Here is a 27,568-nt window from a genome sequence, read left to right as displayed (position 1 = left end):
ACACAATGGAACATGTGGACACTTTCAATGTCCATGTAGATAATGATAAATAGCACATGACATAGCTCTATAGTCTAAACAGGAGCTAAGCGATTGGTAAGCTCCACTCAAAGCATGACCTTTGCAAGGGGAAACTGGATTTGTGACTTACAAATGTCTGCCATGAAATTCAACCTGGATGACGATATGTATGCATTTATAAATACTTTTGTGTGTGTGTGTGTGTGTCTGTGTGTGTGTGTGTGTGTTTGGGGGGGGGGTTAAACCTCCAAAACACTCAGGCCATTGCAAGTGAAGGATATTTTCTTTCAACTCTGTAGGACATTTACTTGATATACACCACAAGATTTTTTTCATCAACGACTGAAGATATTTATGATAAACACCAGGAATTTTTTAAAAGAAGGAAGGATTATTTTTCAAAAACTGGAAGACATGGGTAAAATCATGGATTGACAAGGAATATCTGGCCACATGTTCAAAGGAGGGACAACTGAATCAAACATGGACATATAAGGAGGCACTTCCAAATGTTTACCATGGAGTTCAATCTAGATGACATGTATGCAATTATTTTTTTTTCTTCTTTTTTTGTGTGTAAACTATGCTCAGAACGCCACTATCATGGCTCAAAATGGCAGTATGTTTGGACTATTATAAAATATAACCTAGATTGAAACTGTATAGTGTAAGGCAAAGCGGTCCCAGAAAGTTTATAGATATGGTAAACCAGTCACGTCTAAGTTCAAATCTTAAATATCCGACCTGGATGTCCAACTTTGTTTTGTTTTTTTTTTTGTTTTTTACTTTCCCCCAGATTGCTGAAGACGTATAGATATGGCAAATCAGTCGCGTTTATGTTCAAATCTTAAATATCAGACCTGGATGTCCAACATTTTCATTAATTTTTTTTTATACTTTCCCCAGATTGCCAAATTGGGAAAGTCCTGGTTTTATCAGGAGAGTAATTGCTGCATATAAAGGCAGACAGCTCACCATCACCACCATCACACAACGTACACAATAGAACATGTGGACACTTTCAATGTCCATGTAGATAATGATAAATAGCACATAACATAGCTCCTATAGTCTAAACAGGAGCTAAGCGATTGGTAAGCTCCACTCAAAGCATGACCTTTGCAAGGGGAAACTGGATTTGTGACTTACAAATGTCTGCCATGAAATTCAACCTGGATGACGATATGTACGCATTTTTAAATACTTTTGTGTGTGTGTGTGTGTGTGTGTGTGTGTGTGTGTGTGTGTGTGTGACTGTGTTTGGGGGGAGGGGGGGGGGTTAAACCTCCAAAACACTCAGGACATTGCAAGTGAAGGATATTTTCTTTCAACTCTGTAGGACATTTACTTGATATACACCACAAGATTTTTTCATCAAAGACTGAAGATATTTATGATAAACACCAGGAATTTTTTGAAGGAAGGAAGGATTATTTTTCAAAAACTGGAAGACATGGGTAAAATCATGGATGACAAGGAATATCTGGCCACATAATCAAAGGAGGGACAACTGAATCAAACATGAACATATAAGGAGAAACAGGCTTTGTTTACTTCCAAATGTTGACCGTAGAGTTTAATCTAGATGATGACATGTACGCAATTTTTTAATTATTTTTTTAAAATGTAAACTATGCTCAGAACGCCAACATCATGGCTCAAAATGGCAGTATGTTTGGACTATTATAAAATATAACCTAGATTGAAACTGTATAGTGTAAGGCAAAGCGGTCCCAGAAAGTTTATAGATATGGTAAACCAGTCACGTCTAAGTTCAAATCTTAAATATCCGACCTGGATGTCCAACTTTGTTTTGTTTTTTTTTGTTTTTTACTTTCCCCCAGATTGCTTAAGACGTATAGATATGGCAAATCAGTCGCGTTTATGTTCAAATCTTAAATATCAGACCTGGATGTCCAACTTTTTCATTAATTTTTTTTTATACTTTCCCCAGATTGCCAAATTGGGAAAGTCCTGGTTTTATCAGGAGAGTAATTGCTACATATAAAGGCAGACAGCTCACCATCACCACCATCACACAACGTACACAATAGAACATGTGGACACTTTCAATGTCCATGTAGATAATGATAAATAGCACATAACATAGCTCTCTATAGTCTAAACAGGAGCTAAGCGATTGGTAAGCTCCACTCAAAGCATGACCTTTGCAAGGGGAAACTGGATTTGTGACTTACAAATGTCTGCCATGAAATTCAACCTGGATGACGATATGTACGCATTTTTAAATACTTTGTGTGTGTGTGTGTGTGTGTGTGTGTGTGTGTGTGTGTGTGTGTGTGGACTGTGTTTGGGGGAGGGGGGGGGGGGTTAAACCTCCAAAACACTCAGGACATTGCAAGTGAAGGATATTTTCTTTCAACTCTGTAGGACATTTACTTGATATACACCACAAGATTTTTTCATCAAAGACTGAAGATATTTATGATAAACACCAGGAATTTTTTGAAGGAAGGAAGGATTATTTTTCAAAAACTGGAAGACATGGGTAAAATCATGGATGACAAGGAATATCTGGCCACATAATCAAAGGAGGGACAACTGAATCAAACATGAACATATAAGGAGAAACAGGCTTTGTTTACTTCCAAATGTTGACCGTAGAGTTTAATCTAGATGATGACATGTACGCAATTTTTTAATTATTTTTTTTAATGTAAACTATGCTCAGAACGCCAACATCATGGCTCAAAATGGCAGTATGTTTGGACTATTATAAAATATAACCTAGATTGAAACTGTATAGTGTAAGGCAAAGCGGTCCCAGAAAGTTTATAGATATGGCAAACCAGTCACGTCTCAGTTCAAATCTTAAATATCCGATCTGGATGTCCAACTTTTTTTTTTTTTTTTTTACTTTCCCCCAGATTGCTTAAGACGTATAGATATGGCAAATCAGTCACGTTTATGTTCAAATCTTAAATATCAGACCTGGATGTCCAACTTTTCATTAATTTTTTTATACTTTCCCAGATTGCTTAAGACGTTAGATATGGCAAACTCACGTTTAATCAATCTTAATATCAGACCGATGTCCAACTTTCATAATTTTCATTTTTTATACTTTCCCCAGATTGCCAAATGGGGAAAGTCCTGATTTTATCAGTCAGGAGAGTAATTGCTGCATATAAAGGCAGACAACTCACCATCACCACCATCACACAACGTACACAAACAGCACATTTGGACACTTTCAATGTCCATGTAGATAATGATAAATAGCACATAACATAGCTCTCTATAGTCTAAACAGGCGCTAAGCGATTGGTAAGCTCCACTCAAAGCATGACCTTTGCAAGGGGAAACTGGATTTGTGGCTTACAAATGTCTGCCATGAAATTCAACCTGGATGACGATATGTATGCATTTTTAAATACTTTTGTGTGTGTGTGTGTGTGTGTGTGTGTGTGTGTGTGTGTGTGTGTGTGTGTGTGACTGTGTGTTTGGGGGGGGGGGGTTAAACCTCCAAAACACTCAGGCCATTGCAAGTGAAGGATATTTTCTTTCAACTCTGTAGGACATTTACTTGATATACACCACAAGATTTTTTCATCAAAGACTGAAGATATTTATGATAAACACAAGGAATTTTTTAAAAGAAGGAAGGATTATTTTTCAAAAACTGGAAGACATGGGTAAAATCATGGATGACAAGGAATATCTGGCCACATAATCAAAGGAGGGACAACTGAATCAAACATGAACATATAAGGAGAAACAGGATTTGTTTACTTCCAAATGTTTACCTTAGAGTTTAATCAAGGGGATGACATGTACGCAATTTTTTTATTATTTTTTTTTAATGTAAACTATGCTCAGAACGCCACTATCATGGCTCAAAATGGCAGTATGTTTGGACTATTATAAAATATAACCTAGATTGAAACTGTATAGTGTAAGGCAAAGCGGTCCCAGAAAGTTTATAGATATGGCAAACCAGTCACGTCTAAGTTCAAATCTTAAATATCAGACCTGGTTGTCCAAACTTTTTTATTAATTTTTTATTTTTTTTACTTTCCCCCAGATTGCTAAAAACGTATAGATATGGCAAACCAGTCACGTTTAAGTTCAAATCTTAAATATCAGATCTGGATGTCCAACTTTTTTTTTTTACTTTCCCCAGATTGCCAAATTGGGAAAGTCCTGATTTTATCAGGAGAGTAATTGCTGCATATAAAGGCAGACAACTCACCATCACCACCATCATACAACGTACACAAACAGCACATTTGGACACTTTCAATGTCCATGTAGATAATGATAAATAGCACATAACATAGCTCTCTATAGTCTAAACATGCGCTAAGCGATTGGTAAGCTCCACTCAAAGCATGACCTTTGCAAGGGGAAACTGGATTTGTGGCTTACAAATGTCTGCCATGAAATTCAACCTGGATGACGATATGTATGCATTTTTAAATACTTTTGTGTGTGTGTGTGTGTGTGTGTGTGTGTGTGTGTGTGTGTGTGTGTGACTGTGGTTTGGGGGGGGGGGGGGTTAAACCTCCAAAACACTCAGGCCATTGCAAGTGAAGGATATTTTCTTTCAACTCTGTAGGACATTTACTTGATATACACCACAAGATTTTTTCATCAACGACTGAAGATATTTATGACAAACACCAGGAATTTTTTGAAGGAAGGAAGGATTATTTTTCAAAAACTGGAAGTCATGGGTAAAATCATGGATGACAAGGAATATCTGGCCACATAATCAAAGGAGGGACAACTGAATCAAACATGAACATATAAGGAGAAACAGGCTTTGTTTACTTCCAAATGTTGACCGTAGAGTTTAATCTAGATGATGACATGTACGCAATTTTTTTATTATTTTTTTTTTAATGTAAACTATGCTCAGAACGCCACTATCATGGCTCAAAATGGCGCAGTATGTTTGGACTACTATAAAATATAACCTAGATTGAAACCTAGAGTGTAAGTGTAAAGCAAGCCAGTCCTAAAAAGTGTATAGATATGGCAAACCAGTCACGTCTAAGTTCAAATCTTAAATATCAGACCTGGTTGTCCAACTTTTTTAATAATTTTTTTTACTTTCCCCCAGATTGCTAAAAACGTATAGATATGGCAAACCAGTCACGTTTAAGTTCAAATCTTAAATATCAGACCTGGTTGTCCAACCTTTTCATTAATTTTTTTTTTTTAACTTACCCCCAGATTGCCAAATGGGGAAAGTCCTGATTTTATCAGGAGAGTAATTGCTGCATATAAAGGCAGACAACTCACCATCACCACCATCACACAACGTACACAATAGAACATTTGGACACTTTCAATGTCCATGTAGATAATGATAAATAGCACATAACATAGCTCTCTATAGTCTAAACAGGAGCTAAGCGATTGGTAAGCTCCACTCAAAGCATGACCTTTACAAGGTGAAACTGGATTTGTGACTTACAAATGTCTGCCATGAAATTCAACCTGGATGACGATATGTATGCATTTTTAAATACTTTTGTGTGTGTGTGTGTGTGTGTCTGTGTGTGTGTGTGTGTGTTTGGGGGGGGGGTTAAACCTCCAAAACACTCAGGCCATTGCAAGTGAAGGATATTTTCTTTCAACTCTGTAGGACATTTACTTGATATACACCACCAGATTTTTCATCAAAGACTGAAGATATTTATGATAAACACCAGGAATTTTTTGAAGGAAGGATTATTTTTCAAAAACTGGAAGACATGGGTAAAATCATGGATTGACAAGGAATATCTGGCAACATAATCAAAGGAGGGACAACTGAATCAAACATGGACATATAAGGAAGCACTTCCAAATGTTTACCATGGATATTATAAGGAGGATTACCTGTACTCAATTTTTTTATTAATTTTTTTTTTTTTGGTAAACTATGCTCAGAACACTACACTGGCTGCCCGTTCGAGCCAGAATCGAATACAAAATTGTCTTTTTCTTTCAACGCACTAAATTCCCAATCTTCGAGCTACATTCAAGAACTTGTGGTCCCCTACTCCCCAATTAGCCAGCTTAGATCATCGGAGATCCAGCTAATAAAAGTGCCAAAAACACAACTTACTAATTTCAGCGATAGATCTTTTCATAAAGCAGACCTACCTTTGGAACTCGCTTCCCCTGTCAGTAAGGCTCTCGGGCAGCGTAGAAAATTTAAAGAAAAATCTAAAGACTCATCTTTTCCAGAAATTTTTATCTTAGGCTTTTTCTTGAGTAAATTATACGTTTTATTTTTTGATTCCATTTTGTTGAATGTCAATTTCATTTTGTAAAACTTGCATAGTTAGTGTGTGCGATTGTTTGCGTATGTATGTTTGGCTCGGTACGAGTGTGTTTGTGGTTTGACAAGTAAAGCGCTTTGAGGCTTCAGCATTTAGCGCTACAAAAGAACACTATTATTTATTATTATTATTTATTATTATTATTATATTATTATTATTATTATTATTTTATTATTATTATTTTATTATTATTATTATTATTATTATTATTATATCATCATCATATCATGATCATTATTATTATTATTATTATTATTATTATTATTATTATCATCATTATCATTATCATTATTTTTTATTATTATTTTTATTATTATTATTATTATTATTATTATTATTTTTATTGTTATTACTATTAAAACTCCAAACACCAAAGACTGCATTGAACATTACAAGTGAGGGTATATTTTCATCCAACAATCTGTTTTTTACTCTTTGACTTTTAATTAAGAGATTTCTTGTTTTTTTGGAGAAGGTAAATTACCATAAATTTTAATTTGATAACGATATATATGCCCATTGACTTTTTCGTCTTGCGTGTTAAAATCATTCAAGAATTCAATGAGCTTTGCAAGTGAATCCTATGTACTTCCAAACCTGTCAGAGTAGTGACTATTTGAAACTGTAATTGTAATACCAAATAAAATCGAATTTATGAAGAGTAGCCTAAAGTTGAATTCCTTAAACCGGACCCACAATGATAATTCGACAGCCAAACTCCTTAAACCGAATTCATAGTTTTAACTCTCCAGAGTTAAATATTTTTTGCATTTTGCAATCAAATTCCAACAGTAGAAATAAATCTCGTTCTCTCAGCTAATCTACAACAATCAAAATTCTTTCTATACTCCAGAACCCACCCATAACAGACAGTATTCACCTTGTACTCCCAAATTCATTAATAATATTCAGAATTATATTGTCCAAATATTTTATTTATCTTCACTGTTATCCATACCTGTCAGTGAAAAAGTTCCAATTTGTGGGGACTCGCATGCAGGTCTAATTTCTGCATCCGTTTATTGTATCGGTGACCTTGATTCAGATAAAGTCATGCTCAATATCGTTTTTTTTTTTTTACACTGCTGTCCAAACAATGACTCGAGGTATGCTGGAAAACGTGAGCATCCTGCATGTTTCATTTCAGTAAAATCAAAGTGTTTAGAAAGACAATATCCAGCTAAAAAAAAAAACAATAGGTCACCGATTAACAAGACTCAATCATCCACCTACCATTGTCAGCAAACTTTGATAATTCTCCTTAAAACGGTTTCCATTAAAACAAAAAATAAACCGACTTTGGAAGAAACCCATGGAGGGAAGATGTGGGCGTCCTTAACAATAGTAAGTCCTAGATGGATCCAATGTTGTCCCTCAATGTTCTCAGCTGTAAAGAGATGGTTGTTGTTGCATGGAAGTCAGGGAGACGGCCAGGGATTCCACTGCAAAATAATAAATTAACATCAGTTTTCAACACATCAATGAATTTAAAGACAAATGATCCTCATTCATGGCAATATTAAAGAAAATAGAGAATATGAGCTATAGTATTGCCCAATTTCTACTAAATGCACTCAAAATATATTATTGTAAACATGCCTAACAGGCAAGACGTGTCGTGTGCTCTGGTGTATTTCAATTGTTTTGTGATTTCTACATATTGATACCTGGACATTTTACTTCCTTGTACTCGTTAAAACATACTGTTTCTTATTGTATAGTTTTTATCAATTCTTAAGAAAGGACTACTGTATAATTCTGTATTTTATCATGGAAACTGTAAGTTTTAAAAGATTTTTACACAGTCACTTAATGGCCGCCGCTTTCTTACGAACATTGTTCACCTTATTTTTAGCCGTGATTTACCACCATCATTATTTTAATAATTGTGAACACTTTTATTCAACATCTGATTTTTACAACATGCCTCGAGGCGGTAAACGTAAACGTCACATTCCAGCTGTGATTTTTAACTCAAGTGATCCGATTTTTTACAATAATATTAATAAGAACAGGCCTCGGGGAGGCAAACGGAAACAACATAACATCTCAATGGTAACAACTCGTTGTCCACCCCGCCCCCACACAAACCCCCGTCCACCACCAACACTTGTAACTGTATCGACCACAAACAGTTTCACAAACGACAACAATAACATTGTTATTGGTCTTCTCAATGCACAGTCCTGCCGTAACAAAACCGAAGAATTAAACGATTTATTAACGGAGAAGAACTTCGACATACTATTTATAGTAGAGACATGGCTCTCACAGTCTGGAGACGACCCAGTTGAAAAAGCTATGATACCCCCAGGGTACCAATTTAGATCGTATCCAAGGAAAGATCAGCGAGGGGGTGGCATTGGCGTATTTTATAAAACAAAATTATCAAAACATGTGGAAATCCTCGAAATGCGCTGCAAAACAATGGAGGCCATTGATCTTAGATTATCCCTCCAGAATACAAGATACAACTTCAACTGCATCTACCGACCGCCAGCAAACAAGAAAAACAAAATAAAATTACCTGATGTTAGGAAGGAAATCAACGAGATGTTAACTTTGCAACACACGCGTCCTGGCCATTCAATTATACTCGGCGAATTTAATTTTCACTTCGACAACGTCACAGACACCGCTAAATTGCACGAGTCACTATCGGAGAACAACATGTGCCAGATCGTAACAACGCCAACCCACTCTGCTGGTCATATTTTAGATTGGGTAATTGTAGAAAATTCAGAGTTCCAAAAAACCAACGCCACCGTCGATTATCTCCCCTTTTCGGACCACTCCCTCATTTCTTTCAATCTTGACGTTTCAAAACCATGCCAAGAAACCACCACCACATCAACCAGAAACATTAAAGGCATTAATTTGGACAATTTCAGAGGCGATTTAGAAACAAAACTTACTTTAAAAAATCCATTATTTCTCCAGACCAGTGGAATAGTTGTCTCATCGAAACGCTTGACAAACATGCGCCATTCCAAACAAGGACCGTCATCAACCGCAAGTATGCTCCGTGGTATACGTCGGACGTTAAAGAAGCTAAAACGAAGTGTCGGAGAGCAGAAAGACTGCTGAAAACATCAGGCCTTACGATTAATCGTGAAATATTCAAGAACGCATTTCGTGCCTGGAAGACAACAATAAAAAAGGCAAAGACCACGTATTTTCTTTCAAAATTCGAAACTTCTAAATCTTGTAAACAATTAATTAACATCTGCAATGATCGACTTGGACGTGAAAGATGCACTTCATTACCATCTACAACCAATCAAAGAGACTTGCCAAACACATTTGTCAACTTTTTTAAAGACAAAATCCATAACATTCGTTCAGAACTAGATCGGCTTGAACCATTTATAGATACAAATACATTCTGTGGTACCCCTTTAGACAAGTTCCAACCAGTTTCACCTAGTTTCATAAACGAGTTGATAAAAAAAGCCCCCATTAAATCCTGCGACCTTGATCCCCTACCAGCACAGCTTTTGGCCAGCTCCATCGATACATTATTACCATCCATTACATCAATCATAAATACATCCATACTGACTAAGTTCCATCGTGCTTTAAAAGTGCCCTCGTCAAACCGCTTCTGAAGAAACCATCACTGGACCACAATATATTAAACAATTATCGTCCTGTATCAAATTTACCTTTATTGTCAAAACTTTTGGAGAAGGTTGTTCTTACACAATTAACATCTCATATTAAGAACAACAGTTTGGAACAACCCTTTCAGTCAGCCTACAAACATCAACACAGTACTGAAACGGCGCTTCTTAAAATCTTTAATGACTTGTTATGTAATGCTGATGCTAACAATATCAATGTATTATGCCTTTTAGATCTTTCAGCTGCCTTTGACACCATTGACCATGACATTTTGTTAAGAAGACTAGAAAATACGTTCGGCATAAAAGGAATTGCCCTTAAATGGTTTACATCATATTTACATGATCGATGGCAGACTGTCGTGGTGAATGGTGTTCAGTCAGAACAAGTTTTACTAAATTTTGTAGTGCCACAAGGCTCTGTTCTTGGCCCTGTCCTTTTTACTGTATATATGCAGCCCCTTTCTAGTGTGATATCCAGATTCAATCTGAGTTATCATTTTTATGCAGATGATACGCAAATATATGATTCAGCACCTCTTAGTAATTTACAGTTCTTAATACAACGAATTACGAGCTGTTTTAATGAGATTAAATCTTGAATGTACCACAATAAGTTAAAATTAAATGATAGTAAAACAGATTTTAATGTGTGGAAGGCTGAGTATCCTTAAACAGGCAAATAAATCACCTATTACTCTCGGAAATAGCACAATAGAATTTTCAAATAAAGCAAAAAACCTTGGCGTCATCATTGATAAAGATCTTTCCATGACAAGCCATGTGAATAACACCATACAATCTATGTACATAGAAATGAAAAAAAATAAGCAAAATTCGTAATTTAATACCGAAGCATATAACAGAACTTTTAATTAATTCCCTGGTTTTATCTAAATTGGACTATTGTAACTCCCTTTGGGCGAATTTAGCTAAAGACAAAATTAGCAAACTTCAGGTTGCTCAAAATAACGCAGCCAGGCTCATTGTACGCAATAACAAAAAATACCCGTCAGCAACTCTTCTCCGTGAGTTACATTGGCTTCCTGTGGAAAAAAGAGTTGCCTATAAGATTTGTACTGTTGTCTACAAATCCCTGAGCACGAACAGTCCCTCCTATATTAAAGACCTTCTAAACATATATGTCCCCAATAGAAACTTGAGGTCAAGCAATGACCAATCAATCCTTGTCAAACCTAAGCCATTGCGTAAAATAGGTGAACAGTCTTTTCAATTTTCGGCCCCCCATTTTTGGAACTCTCTCCCATCACACGTGAGATGCTTGGATTCGTTGACAACGTTCAAATCTCGCTTAAAGTTTTATCTTTTTACGTCATAATGTTGCAATATTATTTTCATATTTTGTTGTTAAATTGAATTCGTATCACGTTTCCTTCACACTTGTCTCACTGTAATATGTTTTGTTTTATATCACTGTAAAGCGCTTAGAGCCTGTGACAACGGGGTAAAGCGCTATATAAATGCCATTTATTATTATTATTATTAAAAGGCTTTTCAAAGGGTCCTAAGCCAGCCAAGTTACGACGCCTGTGAGGCGTTAATACCATTTTTAAAACTTTTTTACAACAGTTAGCAACCAGGTACTCATTTCACACCTGAAAATATTGATATATTGTTAGTAAATAAGCCTTCCTCAAGGCCTCACTTTGTACTTTTATCACCAGACTGGACCAATCATAGTCCTATCTGTTTTTGAACTTCAAGCAGCCATCTGTTTATCTTACTGTTTTAAATTTGGGGTAAAAAATGAATATTAATTCAGATCTTTAAGGAATGGTGGTAAACATAGACAAAAGGATAAATTAACGTAGGCATTTAAGGACATATCAATAAGGCACACCACATACAATTTATGAAGCAAAAAAAGAATGACCAAAGGCTCTGACAACATATTTCATGGACAGGATTTCAAAGATTTTTTGGTTTAAATTAGTTTACAAAATATAATGTCAGATTTCATATTACTTCAATAATTAGTGACAACAATATATTTTAAAAAATGATACTATTTGATCTTAAATCTAAATTTATTTCTAATTTTGATAGAAAAATAGAGGCTATAATGATCTTCAAGTATTACAAAAGCTGGTATGATGAAATGACGCGAGTAAAAAAAAGTGTGGGAAGACAATAGAGGATAACTTTTTTACAGTGATGGGAATCAAACTCGGGGCCAAACTGATATGGCAACTCTGCCTGGGTGCCAGTGGGGTGTTCTGAAATTTACACCATCCAGTTGGAACCAAACTGATCAGTTATCTTCTATAATCTTCTGACACTTCTCTTCTACCTTCATTTCATATTATTAACATAAGTGCCTGCTTTACTCAAAATCTGGTAACAGCCTATTTATCTTAATTTGGTAAAAGTATTCAAATAATGAAAACAGGCAGTGTAGACTCTCTGCCTAAATGAAATAATCTATTGAAAAAAAGTGTCTGGACATGAACAAAAAAAAAGTTAAAAAAACAAACAACTAAAATGTGATTTCTGACTTGCATATGAAGCAATGAAATATGGACTTGCATATGGAAAAATGAGATTGAGATGTGGACTTGCACATGAAACACAGACTTGAATATGAAACAATGAAACACAGACCTGCACATGAAACAATGAAACACAGACTTGCACATGAAACAATGAAACACAGACTTGAATATGAAACAATTAAACACAGACTTGCACATGAAACGAATGAAACACAGACTTGCACATTAAACAATGAAACACAGACTTGCACATGAAACAATGAAACACAGACTTGCACATGAAACAATGAAACACAGACTTGAATATGAAACAATTAAACACAGACTTGAATATGAAATGATGAAACACAGACTTGAATATGAAACTTGTTTGTTTTGTTTTGTTTTGTTTTTAAGGGTTTTACGGCGCTTGCAACACATTAAGGTCATATCAGCGCCAGTAAAAAGGATGAAAATGGGATAGTAAAAAGTTCTAGAATTACAATTAAAGCACAAAAGAAAAGGTAAGACAAAGAGGAACTGGTTCAAATAGGAAACAGATGTAGATTCCAAGAGTACACCGTCAAAGTACTTAGTTTGAGATCATCTAACAGTCTCTTCCAGACACAAGCACGGGTCCCAACTAAGAGGAATACACTCAAATGTTTACCAATCATATAATATAATATGTAAAATAAACATAATACAATGCATAACAGAGAGATGATTTACAAGGAAAAAAAATATCATCTCCCAAAACTATAATTATACATTCGACCGTTTCCCTCTCAGCTCAGGACTCCGACCAAGGTCAGGACAAAACCAAGCAATCTCATTCCAAGACAAAGACAGAAAGCAATTGGAAAACATAAGCGGGGATAGAAGACACCGCAAGTACCTCCCTGCCCGCTATGGGAGGTAGGAACCCCACCCAATGAATATGAAACAATGAAACACAGACTTGAATATGAAACACAGACTTGAATATGAAACAATGAAACACAGACTTGAATATGAAACAATGAAACACAGGCTTGAACATGAAACAATGAAACATGGACTCCCATATCAAACAATGAAACACGGACTCGCATATCAAACAATGAATCATGGACTTACATTGTGGAAAAGATCCCCTTTTGGTGACGTTGACTAGAAATGAGGACAGGAAATCGACACACCTCATTAATTTCAGTTCCATTTCCTGGATAAAACTTCCTCTGTGAACAGAAAAGTATATGTTTGAACAACATTTACATAAAGTCTGGGTGACAACTGAATGCAAATTATAGCTTATCTCTTACCTCCTCCTTCCTCCATCATTATCTTCTACATCATTTTATTTCTTCATCCTCTCCTCCTCCCTGTCTGTACCTTGCTTTTTTGTTTTGTGCTTACAAAACTTACTTGATAAAGTCGACACCTTGGTGCCACTGAGTGGAGCAGGTCAAGGAGAGATTTAGAATCTGGACTATTGTGTTCTTTAGAGTGGTCAGCTGGCTGTGGAGAAGACACCTCTCGTAGATGATGTCAACGTAAGCAGCGTGGATGGAGATGATCTGGTCAAGGTCTGTGGCAGATTCCAGTCTGTGGGCAAACTCTAGGCCTGAGCTGTGAAGGATCTGGCAGGAGATATCAATGAAAGGATCATTACTGCTATAGAAAAATATGCAACAATGGACAGCATGGAAGACTATGCGGAAAAAGGGAAAATATTTTTTAAAAGGCAAAGGGGAGGCAAATGATTGATAAATAAATCAATAAATAAACCAATTGAAATCAATTTATTAATAAATTGATTTAATGATTGACACGCACATACACACGCACACAAAGATAAATAAAATCAAATAATATAATATAAAATAAAATATAAAATAAAATAAAATAATATACAATATAAAATAAAATATTAAATAAATAAATATATAAATAAAATATAAAATAAAATATTAAATAAATAAAAATATAAATAAAATTTTTATTTTTAAAAATAAATACTCACTCGAGTCATGATATAGTTGTGTAGACTGTTGACAAAGTAGAGAAGCCGAAACCTCAACAATTGGAATCGATGAATGCGTGTGTGTCTGTCCATCTCATCCTCTTGGATAGGAACTCCTAAATGTGTTGTTTGATGGGTAGAGGGAGCACCTTGATCTTTACACAGGTCTGAAGAAATAATATGTTGTCATGTTATATGTAATAATTCATATAGCGCGCAGAATCCACAGTTCATATACTGAGAAAATAGGTAACACAAAACGCAAATACTATATACTACTCAAAATCTTGCCTAGTTTTTTTTTTTTTAATTATCTCACAGAGCCATGAGACCAATGGAGTCTGAGCTCATCCCATTTTTTATCATTCAACCCTTTAAACTTAGGGGGGGGGGGGTTGTGCAGCTCTGTGGTTCTGTGGTAAGAAAGGCAATTCTGGCTTATGACCCGATGGTCCCTAGTTCCAGCCTCACTACACAGCACAAAATTTAGGCCTTGGAAAAGGCCCTCGACTCGCATACTCTGCTCGCTGTACCCATTTAACTCACTCAACCTTAACATCGACTATATCTGTAGTTTATCCAGGTTACTTTCAACTCATACCTATTTATTACATTTTTCTGAGACAAATTATAGGCGTTGGTATCAAAGCTAATGTATTAAGTTTTTGCATGTTAATGATAATTGAATAAAACTATCTATGTACATGCTCATTTTCAATACATTTTTTCCAATTTTGAAAAGTAGCAAAAATCTCTAGGATTGAGTGAGTTAAAATGAGTATCTGGTTAGTAAAATCATTGCTGTTGTGGAGAAAATAAATTGTATCATCATCTCATAGGTGTGTAGTGTCCATGTTGAGTTTCGCTGTTTTACTATAGTAAGAAATGGACAATAGAGATTACTTGTTACCCTTTAGATAGGACACTAGTTTATCTCACAAAGTACTTTTAGCCTGATTAAACTGCTGGTTGGATAAGAAGGGGGGGGGGGGGTCAGAAAAAAAATATATACTTCATCATCTTGACTCCTTACATGTGAAGTGAGTGCTCTACCAACTGAGCTATTGGGAGGGATCCCCTAAATGAACAAATATAAGCTCTTAATTTTTTAATCAGTCCATGATTTAAGTTTATTTGTCCTGTGATATCTCCCTAGGTAAAATCAGTAAAATGTTCAGAATTTAATATCTGAAACAGTTGCTGTTCCCTAAGACAAAGAGCAATGGTCTTTCCATCATATTCAATACACCCGGAAACCCGATCCGTGTGTGTACGTGTGTGTGTGTGTTTATGTGTGTGTGTTTATGTGTGTGTGTGTGTGTGTGTGTGTTTATGTGTGTGTGTGTGTATGTGTGTGAGAGAGAGAAATTGAAAGAGGAATAGAGAAGGAGGGGGGTGAGGGAGGGAGAGAGAGAGGGGAAGAAGAAAACAAAAGAAACTAATATATAAAGAGAGCAAAAGAAACTAACTCAAAGGCAAAACTGTGAAACAAATGGAAAAAAATTTCATTCAGTATAAGTACTAAACATGAAATAATTCAGACGACCTTTTTACAATATGAATTAACTAAAATAGATAATGACTTGCCTTCAAATCTCAGCTGTTCTAATGATGACTTGGATCTCTTGATCTGAAAATATTTTTAAAATATATAATATTTCTATTCAATTATTGTTCATTTTTCTAAATCATCAGATCTTACAAAAGAAAATTAGTCACTCATATTTAACTCACTCAACCCTAACACTGACTATACCCGTTGTATTCCCGGGTTACTTTTACCCCATGCCTATTTATTACATTTTTGTGAGACAAATTATAGGTTTAGTAACAAAGCTAATGTTTTATATTTCTTGGATGTTAATGGTAGTTGAATAAAACTATGTACTTTCTCATTTTTAATACATTTTTTCCAATTTGAAAAGCACTTGAGAAACAAGAAAAATACCAGATTCATGGACCTTGCACCTCTAAATGATAATGTATCTATATATTTTTAACCTACTTGTAATAAGAAAGAGAAGATGCTGTTGTATCTATCCTCACATTTCGCTGAAATGACCACATCGACCGGCCAAGGAACCTGGAAATTCAAATTGTTAAAAATTAAATATGTCCACCGTAGATCTCACGAAGTTGCTTGAATTGTGCTATTTTGTGTTCCAATGGTAAATAACAAAAGCAAAATGAATGAAAGCTTCAATTTAATAAACAAAACAAAAAAAAAGATAATGTAGACATTTCGTGTTTCCCCTTTATCAACAAAATACAGTGAATGAAACGCTAAATATCACCAGCCAAAACTAACACTATACATTTGACTGCTTCATTCTCAGCCAAGGACTCCGCCAAGAATCAGGACAAAACCAGGTAATCCCATTCCAAGACAAAGCCTGAAAGCAACTCGGAAAACATAGGGGGATAACAGACACAGCACATGACTGCCTGCCCACCATGGGAGGAGGTCAAAAGACCCTGCTTGGTAAATCACTAAACGGGGAATGCATTTTGATTGTGTCCCTTGCATAGATCTATGTCCAACACAGTAAAATATTATAATTTTTAAAAACGTCTCGCACCAAAACAACATTTCAAAGGGCTTGGTGAATTATATGAGTAAGGATTGTATGCAAAGCGGCCAACTTTTCAAAGAGCTAAAATGGGACACCCTAACTCACAATACCTCCTCTAGTTTGCTATGGTCATGGCCCAAAACAGCAGTATGTTTGGACTATTAATGGGACACCCTAACTCATAATACCGTCATGACCATAGCCTCCTCTAGTTTACTATGGTCATGACCCAAAACAGTAGTATGTTTGGACTATTATATAATACAATCTAGATTCAGAGCTTTTTCTGTTCCTTGTTTTTAATCTGCTAGCCAAAAAAGCATAACCCTGGGACAGGCACGGTGTCTTTTCCATACACATACAGTCCAATTTATTTTTTTCTATAAATTTTTCTCAGATGGCAGCAGCTTCTAATGGTGTTCACATTACTCTGTTATGACGATCGACCCAATCCACAAATTCTTTACCGCACTCGTGAACCGTCGCAAACCCGCCCGGAAGCTTCATCACAACACATGATGAAGCGATTTTGGCGTTAGGCAGGTTCTCAACCGAAGCCGATTCGCTACCACCCAGTGTATCCTCTTACTGGTGGAGAAGCCTGGCAACTTCTCACCCAGTTTCGAGGAGTGTATGTCTCCACCCCCTCGAGGGATTGAATTCATCCAGACCGACTTCCATCTGCTCTTAGATGTCAAAATCATGATATCCCCGATTGTAACATGACAGATGGCCGCTATGTGTATGTATGGCCTTTTACAATTACTGATTTACTGAACTCTAAGAGCTTAAGCACTTGGATGATTCAATCACCCATAAATAATTCATTACACTCAATGAAATGATTAATCTTACGTGATATTTTAGACGTATACAATCTGTGACATTGATGGGACCTCGTGCCTTGGTAAGGGGGACAATCTCCACCCTTAACCTATGGGAGGAAAAAAGAATATGTTCCAATTTATGTTCAATAATTTATACATTTTTAGCACAGAACTAGATTATTTTCTTCTTTCAGCTTATCCTGCATTTTGCAGGGTTACCATAAAGAATGCCACATCTCCATGCATCTCGGTTCAGAGCATCATCTTCCTCCAGGCCCAGTTCTTTCATATCGTCCTTTACCTTATCCAACCATCTAGTCATTAGGAACACACAGAGCTAGATTTGTTTATACTAATTTATAACATTCAATGATAAGATAATTTAACATAAAGCAGAGGTTTTTAAGTAATAATAAATTTTAAGGACCTTTACTTTAGCTAATGTAATCTTAACCTTCTACAAAAACCATATCATATCAAGAGATAAGTGCTCTTAGCTAATGGTAAAATTGTTGGCTTGGAAATCAAAACAAAATCAAAAAGTCTCAAAGGGCATCTGTTAGGAAGGTAAACTAACAAGGTCTGAATACAGACACCAATTCAGATTATATTAGAAAAATATCTGAAGATGCCTTAACTGTTGTTTTTTTAAAAATTCCAATTGTACTCCGAATTCACTGAGCAATCTTATGAGTGTGCCATGGGGGTCCTGATAGCTCAGTTGGTAGAGCACACACTTCACACACAAAGGGACTGGGATCAATCCCGGGTGAGATTTTTTATCTGAACCCTTGTCCACCCAGCAGTGGCTGGATACCTGGGTCTGTAAGATTACGATTGTGTCCAAAGGGTAGCAAGCAATTGCTATTGTCCATTTCACAATATAGAAACCAGGAGAAACTCTGGCTCTATGGTCCTAATGGCTATAAAGGACTACTTGCCTGCCATATTTTATGTAAATTCAAGGCTTGACAATTGTTTTTGTAAACTTGATATCATTAAGCATCACTTATTATGGAGAGGAGTAGAATAATTTACCTTTCGGTATCCTCAGGATACCTGTAACCCATGGCTTCGTGGAGGTACATATCCAGGATGGAAGGGTCCTGCCAGTGTTCGCGACACTCAATCTGAAATTCAAAGGAAAATTAATGACAGTCTATAGCTGGGAACCACAAAAAGTATAAAAACTGAAGATATTCTTTAGCACTTTGGATTTTATGATTAAATGTTAAAAACACCTTATGAATATTTTTGGTCTGATTCGTCATGAACTTATTAAACAAACCTATGTTGATCTATAACATTAAATAAACGGTCACGGATGGTGGGATATAAAATTCAAAATGCATCAATGGTCGGCAGATCAAACCCCTAAAGTCCCAATTTTCATGATCTTTGCCCACAATATTTGGTGCGCAAAGTTCGTATGTAGACTTCTTAATTCAGAAAAGTGAGTGGAGCAGGCACTTATGTTGGTAACAACAAGATATGAAGTGAATAGAAAAGTGCCAGAAGACAATAGAGAATAAAAATTTTTCGCGGCGGTGGTGGGGTTTGAACCTGCGACCTTATTGGTACGACAACTCCGCCTGGCAGGTGAGAGCGTGGCTCTACCGTGTGAGCTATCCACGAACACAAAAATATTCGTTTCAAACCCAAGTCATTTCTAGATCCCTCTCTCACCCACTTCTTGAGACCGCCGATTCGTTCGCACACCACCATCGCGAAGTAATTTTGACCAGCAGTTAAGCTTAACAGCCAATATTCTCAACACAAACATATAACATCGAAACGATTGAGACATTGAGTATGCTCCGGTGTATGGGGTGAATTTTTAATTCAGAAAAGTGAGTGGAGCAGGCACTTATGTTGGTAACAACAAGATATGAAGTGAGTAGAAAAGTGCCAGAAGACAATAGAGAATAAAAATTTTTCGCGGCGGTGGTGGGGTTTGAACCTGCGACCTTATTGGTACGACAACTCCGCCTGGCAGGTGAGAGCGTGGCTCTACCGTGTGAGCTATCCACGAACACAAAAATATTCGTTTCAAACCCAAGTCATTTCTAGATCCCTCTCTCACCCACTTCTTGAGACCGCCGATTCGTTCGCACACCACCATCGCGAAGTAATTTTGACCAGCAGTTAAGCTTAACAGCCAATATTCTCAACACAAACATATAACATCGAAACGATTGAGACATTGAGTATGCTCCGGTGTATGTGGTGAATTTTTAATTCAGAAAAGTGAGTGGAGCAGGCACTTATGTTGGTAACAACAAGATATGAAGTGAGTAGAAAAGTGCCAGAAGACAATAGAGAATAAAAATTTTTCACGGCGGTGGTGGGGTTTGAACCTGCAACCTTATTGGTACGACAACTCCGCCTGGCAGGTGAGAGCGTGGCTCTACCGTGTGAGCTATCCACGAACACAAAAATATTCGTTTCAAACCCAAGTCATTTCTAGATCCCTCTCTCACCCACTTCTTGAGACCGCCGATTCGTTCGCACACCACCATCGCGAAGTAATTTTGACCAGCAGTTAAGCTTAACAGCCAATATTCTCAACACAAACATATAACATCGAAACGATTGAGACATTGAGTATGCTCCGGTGTATGGGGTGAATTTTTAATTCAGAAAAGTGAGTGGAGCAGGCACTTATGTTGGTAACAACAAGATATGAAGTGAGTAGAAAAGTGCCAGAAGACAATAGAGAATAAAAATTTTTCGCGGCGGTGGTGGGGTTTGAACCTGCGACCTTATTGGTACGACAACTCCGCCTGGCAGGTGAGAGCGTAGCTCTACCGTGTGAGCTATCCACGAACACAAAAATATTCGTTTCAAACCCAAGTCATTTCTAGATCCCTCTCACACCCACTTCTTGAGACCGCCGATTCGTTCGCACACCACCATCGCGAAGTAATTTTGACCAGCAGTTAAGCTTTAAAAAATGTTTATTCTCTATTGTCTTCTGGCACTTTTCTACTCACTTCATATCTTGTTGTTACCAACATAAGTGCCTGCTCCACTCACTTTTCTGAATTAAAAATTCACCCCATACACCGGAGCATACTCAATGTCTCAATCGTTTCGATGTTATATGTTTGTGTTGAGAATATTGGCTGTTAAGCTTAACTGCTGGTCAAAATTACTTCGCGATGGTGGTGTGCGAACGAATCGGCGGTCTCAAGAAGTGGGTGAGAGAGGGATCTAGAAATGACTTGGGTTTGAAACGAATATTTTTGTGTTCGTGGATAGCTCACACGGTAGAGCCACGCTCTCACCTGCCAGGCGGAGTTGTCGTACCAATAAGGTCGCAGGTTCAAACCCCACCACCGCCGCAAAAAATTTTTATTCTCTATTGTCTTCTGGCACTTTTCTACTCAGTTCATATGTAGACTTCAGAGTTTTGATCCGCGGATCCTGAAAATTGGGACTTCAGAGATTTGATCGGCCAACCATCAATATCCAAAACATGTCCTAATATATGCACTTTGTGTGTGTAAATCTGAGGGAGGCGTGTTTATTAGACACTCGTAAATGTCAATTTTTATAACAACATTATGCATCCTTTCCTATTTCTTTTATTATAGTGTTTTATCAATGTATCATTAACTCTGTCCACAACAATGTCCAAAATGTTAAATTGTAAACACTTGGGTTGAGTGAGTAGGTTGATTTTTTTTTTTAATTACCATTATCAGCTGTCATCCATCTGAAGGGGTGTGCTTTAGTAGTGGATCTGTGTTTTTTCAGGACAAATACCGTAAAGATTGTGTGTGATTTTTTTTTTGATTTTTTTTTAAAATTATGATTTTCAGCTGTCACCCATCATCCATCCGAAGTGGGTGAGCTTTAGTATTGTATGCGTTTCTCTTTTAATTTTTTTTTTTTTTGGGGGGGAGGGAGGGGGAGGGGGGGAGAAAGGAGGGAAATGTTCTATTTATTTGATTTTAAAATGAAGAAAAAGCATTTAAATCCATTTAGCCCCATGGACTTGGGGTTTATCCTAGTTTCTGAAGCCCAATTAATCCTAATCAAAGTCAACTGAATTCCATCTTTTCCTACCTTAAAACTTAAAATGGTAAGAAAACAACCCAACCACTTGGACTCTATATAAATATTTCAACAGTTGTGGAACACTCTCCGGTATATCTATACAGTCTAAATATTTCCAAATCATAGAATCTCTCACTGTACTCAGTAAAATGAGTACCCGGTCGTTAACAGCATTGTCTCTGTCCGAAAAATTGTCGTCATGTCCCGTCCTACATGTTAAATGTTTATGTTGACCAGGGACCATTTGTAAAGTGCTTTGAGCATATTAAGTGGATATTGCACTATATAAAAGCTCAAGTTGTTTTGTTTTTTTAAAGAAAACAGGATTTAAGATATACTGTCAGTACTTTTTAGACTCGAAAAAAGTAAGTGAAATCCCTTGGATCAAAAAAATAAATAATTGGCAGTCCTGCTTTTATATAATTACAATGTAAAGGAAAATTATCTTAAACATTAGTACTTACTTTATAAAATATTGGACAGCAGAAATCACTCATGATATCTCCATCAGACATGAGGTAGTAACGCTGTTGTGACCAAAAGTACAAATAAATAAAAATTCATATACAAGAAAAGGGAAGGTGTATTCAAAATGTTTCCGCAACGGGAGAAATTCCATATACATACATCACTTAAGGGGATGGGCGGGTCCTCGATTGTCAAAAATCGAGTAAAATATCGATTTTGAGATTTTTTTATTTTTGAAAAGTTTAAAACCTTTGCGTCATGAAAATGTGTTTGTTGACTCTCAGATGGGTCAGTTTAGGTCCAAACTGACCTCTTGAAGTCCAAGGGGGTCAGTAAATATAATGTTACAGCCTGGCTTGACAGCGAAAAAGCCATATAAACATTAGGCCAATATGAGCATAAAACATCGATAATAATAGGCAAGTTTGGTATCGATAGTTTCGTCTATTTTTGGTCTATATGAAATGCCCACTGTCAAGGTCTTCGGTCTATCTATATTTAGTCAAGAGCCTTTCAAAAAACCCCTTCTCTGACCCAATTGTGAGGGGTTGACTGATTGTAGTAAAATCGTGAGTAATTGTGTGACCTTTGCCTTGCTAGCGCTGTTCTCATTGGCTGTTCAAAATAGTCGATGATAACATGACCTGATACTGCTTTCTGAGTGGTTTGCGGGCGAGTCAAAGTTCATGCTTTGACCTCACCTTCGCATGCGTCGCATGTAAACATTGTTATTCTGTGTGTGATTTTTCTTCTTCCCGGGGACATAAAAGTTTTGTTTTGTGAAAAGTACCGACACGTACGCAACAAGTAGAAAGACTCGAATTGTACGACTTGCAAAATCAGCAGCTCGAACAAGATGGGAACAGTAATATTATTGTGAATTTTTATAGTTAGAATTTGTCACTCCTTCGTAACATGATGCAAAATGAAAAAGCGCTGAGGTCTCTAAATGAAATGAATGGAGTTACTGTCGAGCGAGACTGAGTATTGGTTGTAAACGAATGAGCGAGAGGTTTGTTATGCACTTGAGAACGAGAGAGGAGAGAGAGAGAGAGAGAGAGAGAGAGAGAGAGAGAGAGAGAGAGAGAGAGAGAGCGCAAAATCCAGTGCTCAAAACGCTTTACAAAGGGTCCCTGACTGACAGCAACACGTAAAATGTAGAACAAGAAATGATGCCTGTTAGGCGATATTACAATTTTTCCGACAGCGACAGCACTGTTGACGGCTAAGTACTCATTTTACACCCGAATACGGTGAGAGAACGGGAGTAAATAGTCTTTTCCAAGGACTCAACTATGCGCTGAACCAGGCTCGAAACCAGAACCTTCCGATCCGAAAGCGAGTGTCATACCACAAGACCATATAGCCGCTCATAGCTTAGATAGATAGCTAGATATATATATATATATATAAATATATATATATATATATATATATATATATATATATATATATATATATATATATCACGGCGTCTAAACTGCACTATAAATCTGACCGTTTAGTTTCCCGCTGTTCCGAGCGCCGACGTAACCTCACCCGACAGGTAACCGGGGTCAACAGCGGTCAGCCGATATCAATTCCCAGAACGTAGATTTGACGTGCATTGGGTGATACCAATGGATGATTTCCGTACCAATTAACCTCACGATCTTCGTGACAATGCAATTCCACCCAAAATGCAAAGAATTCTCGCAGACCTCCTCTTTCCATCGGTCCAATTTTTATTTCAATATCTCCAGTACTTATTCCACAAGCCGTGATTCAAATTCACCTATTTTTCTATAACATTTAAATAAAATTACTTGTAATTACCTCAGGATTCTAAAAAAACGTTGCTATAAACTTCAAATTTTTTTTGGTGTGATTCACAAGGCACAAGTTTTACTACGAAATGAGGTAAGTTTCATTTACTCTTCAGTTTTCATTATTTTGTAATGATTATTTTTCCGCGGTAGGTCAGGTAACAATGATATTACCTCTTTAGCCTTGTTCTTGAAACATATATTTCGCTGCGGTTTTATTGTTAATTATATTTTTATTTTTTATTTTTTTTCAATGATGAGTTAATTTGATTTTTAAATTGCATAATTTGAATTATCTTGCTAATGTTTAACTTTAAATGACATTGTATGTTGGGCCTCAACTTAGCTCAACTGCTTGTTAGAATTTTCCTGCCCCCCCCCCCCCCCCTTTCTTTCACCAAATTGGGTGAAGTATTTTGGTTTTTCTTTTTCCAAATTTTATGTACGCTGTTATGTATGCATGGATATGAGAAGTAATACAGAGTGTTTTAAAACTCATTTTATTCATTAATTCACTATATCATTGCTTACATCGCTCAGTCAATTTTGAATTTTCTCTTACAGCATGGACCACACAACTGCAAGTCATAACCAAGCAGTGAATTCATTATGTAGGACATGTGGTATGATTTGTTTAACACAGAAATAGAAACGTGCCCGCAAGAAACCATTTAAATGTTCAAATTATTCTAATGACATTCTTTTAGTCTATGGGACTGACACGGCATTGGACAAGCAAGGAACGCACTCATAATTTATGTGTAAAAAGTACACATTATAAAGCACATTGAACACACGACTCATTAGCTTCTTTGTATTTTCTCATTGCCAAGACGCTAATAATAAATAAATCAACCTTGAAACGGGTTGCACTTGCATGTTTGATATCGACAGAGTAGAATATAACAACAAACTCCAAAACGCAGGAGAGACTTTCAAATCTCATGCACGAGCCACTCACCCTCAGGGATGGTCCTATTGCCTCTGAATTGGACAGAATACAGCATTACACAACAGGCTTACCACAGCAGATCATTCATTGGCAACCACGGCCACAAATACTTACAAGAAAAAGTCTACACTTACAATTATCCAACAAACAAAGAACTGCACCCACGACCCACTCATCATTGACGACTCATGCAGTATTGGATTAATTTTCGACAATATAAACAAGGCCTATAGTCATGTGCACAACTTTATTTCACATACAAAATCGATCAAAGCAGACACAATCCAATATATTCAAAGTGCAATAAAACATTACACGGATACATACAGAAAATATTTTCCAAACAAAATAATCCCAAAACAACAACTCTGAGTACCACTGCATACCACACATCACTCAATATAAGTTTAGACTTAGACTTCTTGGAGAACAAGGCACAGAGAGCTGTCACCAAACAACAGCAAAATTGGAAAAAAAGAGCATCCGGCATTATCAATGATATGAATAAAATGCAATTTGTCATCAACGCAATGCAGTTAAAGACCAGCCCCAAACTACACTGACGAGTTTGAATGCTCGTAGCGGATTTATTTTTGTTGAGGAAAAATACGTTTTTTGTGAGGAGAAGTATTTACATTTTGTCTTTATAATACATAAAATTCAGACAAATCCATAGCAACGTTTTTTTTTTCTCTAATTTTTTAAATGTTGCACCCACTATATTTTTTGTGTAATTTGTTACCGTTCATTGATAACTTATATTGAGAAATCTAGTAATACTATGAAAAAATAAAAAACACACAGTAAAAGTAGAAAATATAAACTTTTATACCAAGTAGTGATATTTCAACTCATTCAATATGGGTGTCTAACAGACAATAAAACAAAACATTGTTAAATCGAGTGAAACGGCAATCCCCGTTAGGTAAATTCCTCTCGGTGATTGACCGCTCACCGTGACCGGGTCAGCAGGTGTCAGGAACGGGATACCGTCTCAACTAAACTGTTGTCGTTGTGTACGCTGTGATATATATATATATATATATATATATAGAGAGAGAGAGAGAGAGAGAGAGAGAGAGTGTGTGTGTGTGTGTGTGTACGTACGTACGTACGTGTGTGTGTGTGAAGCCGAGAAAAGGCAAGGCAGGAACAGGAGGCTGAAGAGGGAGGGCCTGCACATCAAGCAGGGTCATTTTGACGCATGAATGCATGATCTTGTCCGAGTGTCCGGTGCTTGAAACTTTGAATGCGTTTTTCTCTGTTTGTGCTTTTTCTACATATATTTTGCTCCTCTTCCTTTATTTGTAAACATTTTTGAATGATTTTTCGCATGTGCATACAGTATTACTAGCTTCATATAACTGAGCATTTGTATTTCAGATTTATTTTATAAATTTTGCGTAAATGTGGGTCAAAAGTCCAAAAATGGGTCAATTTTTGATGTTTCAAAATTGATGAACTTTGAAAATCAATAAAAATAATACTATTGTAGATATTAGAAAATCGATGCTTAGCCCAAATGAATGGCTCAAATACTACTTGTGTACCTATTTTCATGTCAATAACTTGTCATTTGGCGAAGCTTAGCATTTTGAAAACTACATTATAGGGTATCAAATTTCAAAATGGCAGCGTTACCATGGTAACCAAAAACTGAAATTTAGGTTTTCAATTTTTTTCCCTCTAATTAGGATGTACATAACCTATAATTACCACTAAAAGTCAGCTACTTATTACATTTTAGAATTTCGCCTTCAGGACCCGCCCATCCCCTTAAGTGGCTATTAGTAAATATACTGATTTAATCACTTGGGAGTTAAAATTTAAATTTATTTATCCAATCCAAATATAGAGATTGGACTGGTAGGATTAATAATATAAACTGATAAATTTTGCGTCTACAGTTAGGGTCATTTTGTTAGTGGCCATTGCATATGGAATTTCTCCTTGTTGATTTATCGCCAATATATATATATATATATATATATATATATATATATATATTATATATATATATATATATATATATAAATTATAAAAACTAATGAATAAAATATGATTTCAGGTGCACAGCAAGACAAAATCTATACCGAACTTTTTGATAAGCGTGCTCAAAAATCCCCACTTTAGAGTGGCAGACGCATATGAAATATGTAAAATTTACTTCAACACAAACCCAGTTTAAAGCAAATGGTCACATATTTAGAAATTGCTCACTTGCAATTTATTTTCCTCACACTATCATAAATATACTATATAAAGCACTTTTGACCCATCAAAGATTGGAATGCTCTTCCCAAATTATGTATGAACACAAGAGATTTAGACACCATCAAGCAAAGATTGTCAAACTACTTTAGCCTTAACAACAATGGCTGCTGTATTCAACAAATCTCTCCACCCTCAAATACAAATACTCATAATCGAGTCAAATTCGAGAA

At 36.3% G+C, this 27,568-nt stretch overlaps 1 protein-coding gene across 1 annotated transcript in view; it reads right to left on the bottom strand.

The window, feature by feature from the left end:
• Positions 1–6,654: 6,654 nt before the first annotated feature.
• LOC144956529 (gamma-tubulin complex component 5-like) overlaps positions 6,655–27,568 on the bottom strand; it is a 48,393-nt gene continuing 27,479 nt past the window's right edge. Inside the window, exons 18-26 of the mRNA XM_078887087.1 lie at positions 22,364–22,426; positions 18,876–18,967; positions 17,866–17,944; positions 16,443–16,520; positions 16,025–16,067; positions 14,438–14,604; positions 13,840–14,054; positions 13,552–13,652; positions 6,655–7,759 (exon numbers count right to left, since the gene is read on the bottom strand). Of these exons, the coding sequence (XP_078743213.1) occupies positions 7,701–7,759; positions 13,552–13,652; positions 13,840–14,054; positions 14,438–14,604; positions 16,025–16,067; positions 16,443–16,520; positions 17,866–17,944; positions 18,876–18,967; positions 22,364–22,426 (897 nt within the window). The 3' untranslated portion in view covers positions 6,655–7,700. The remainder of the gene's footprint in view (positions 7,760–13,551; positions 13,653–13,839; positions 14,055–14,437; positions 14,605–16,024; positions 16,068–16,442; positions 16,521–17,865; positions 17,945–18,875; positions 18,968–22,363; positions 22,427–27,568) is intronic.

The sequence above is a fragment of the Berghia stephanieae genome, chromosome 11 (genome assembly GCF_034508935.2).
Source record: "Berghia stephanieae isolate SIO BIC M18660-M18661 chromosome 11, UCSD_Bste_1.3, whole genome shotgun sequence".
In the NCBI taxonomy this organism is placed as follows: Eukaryota; Metazoa; Mollusca; class Gastropoda; order Nudibranchia; family Aeolidiidae; genus Berghia; species Berghia stephanieae.
The sequence above is the reverse complement of the archived record's forward strand: the minus strand, read 5'-3'. Positions and strand labels throughout refer to the sequence as shown.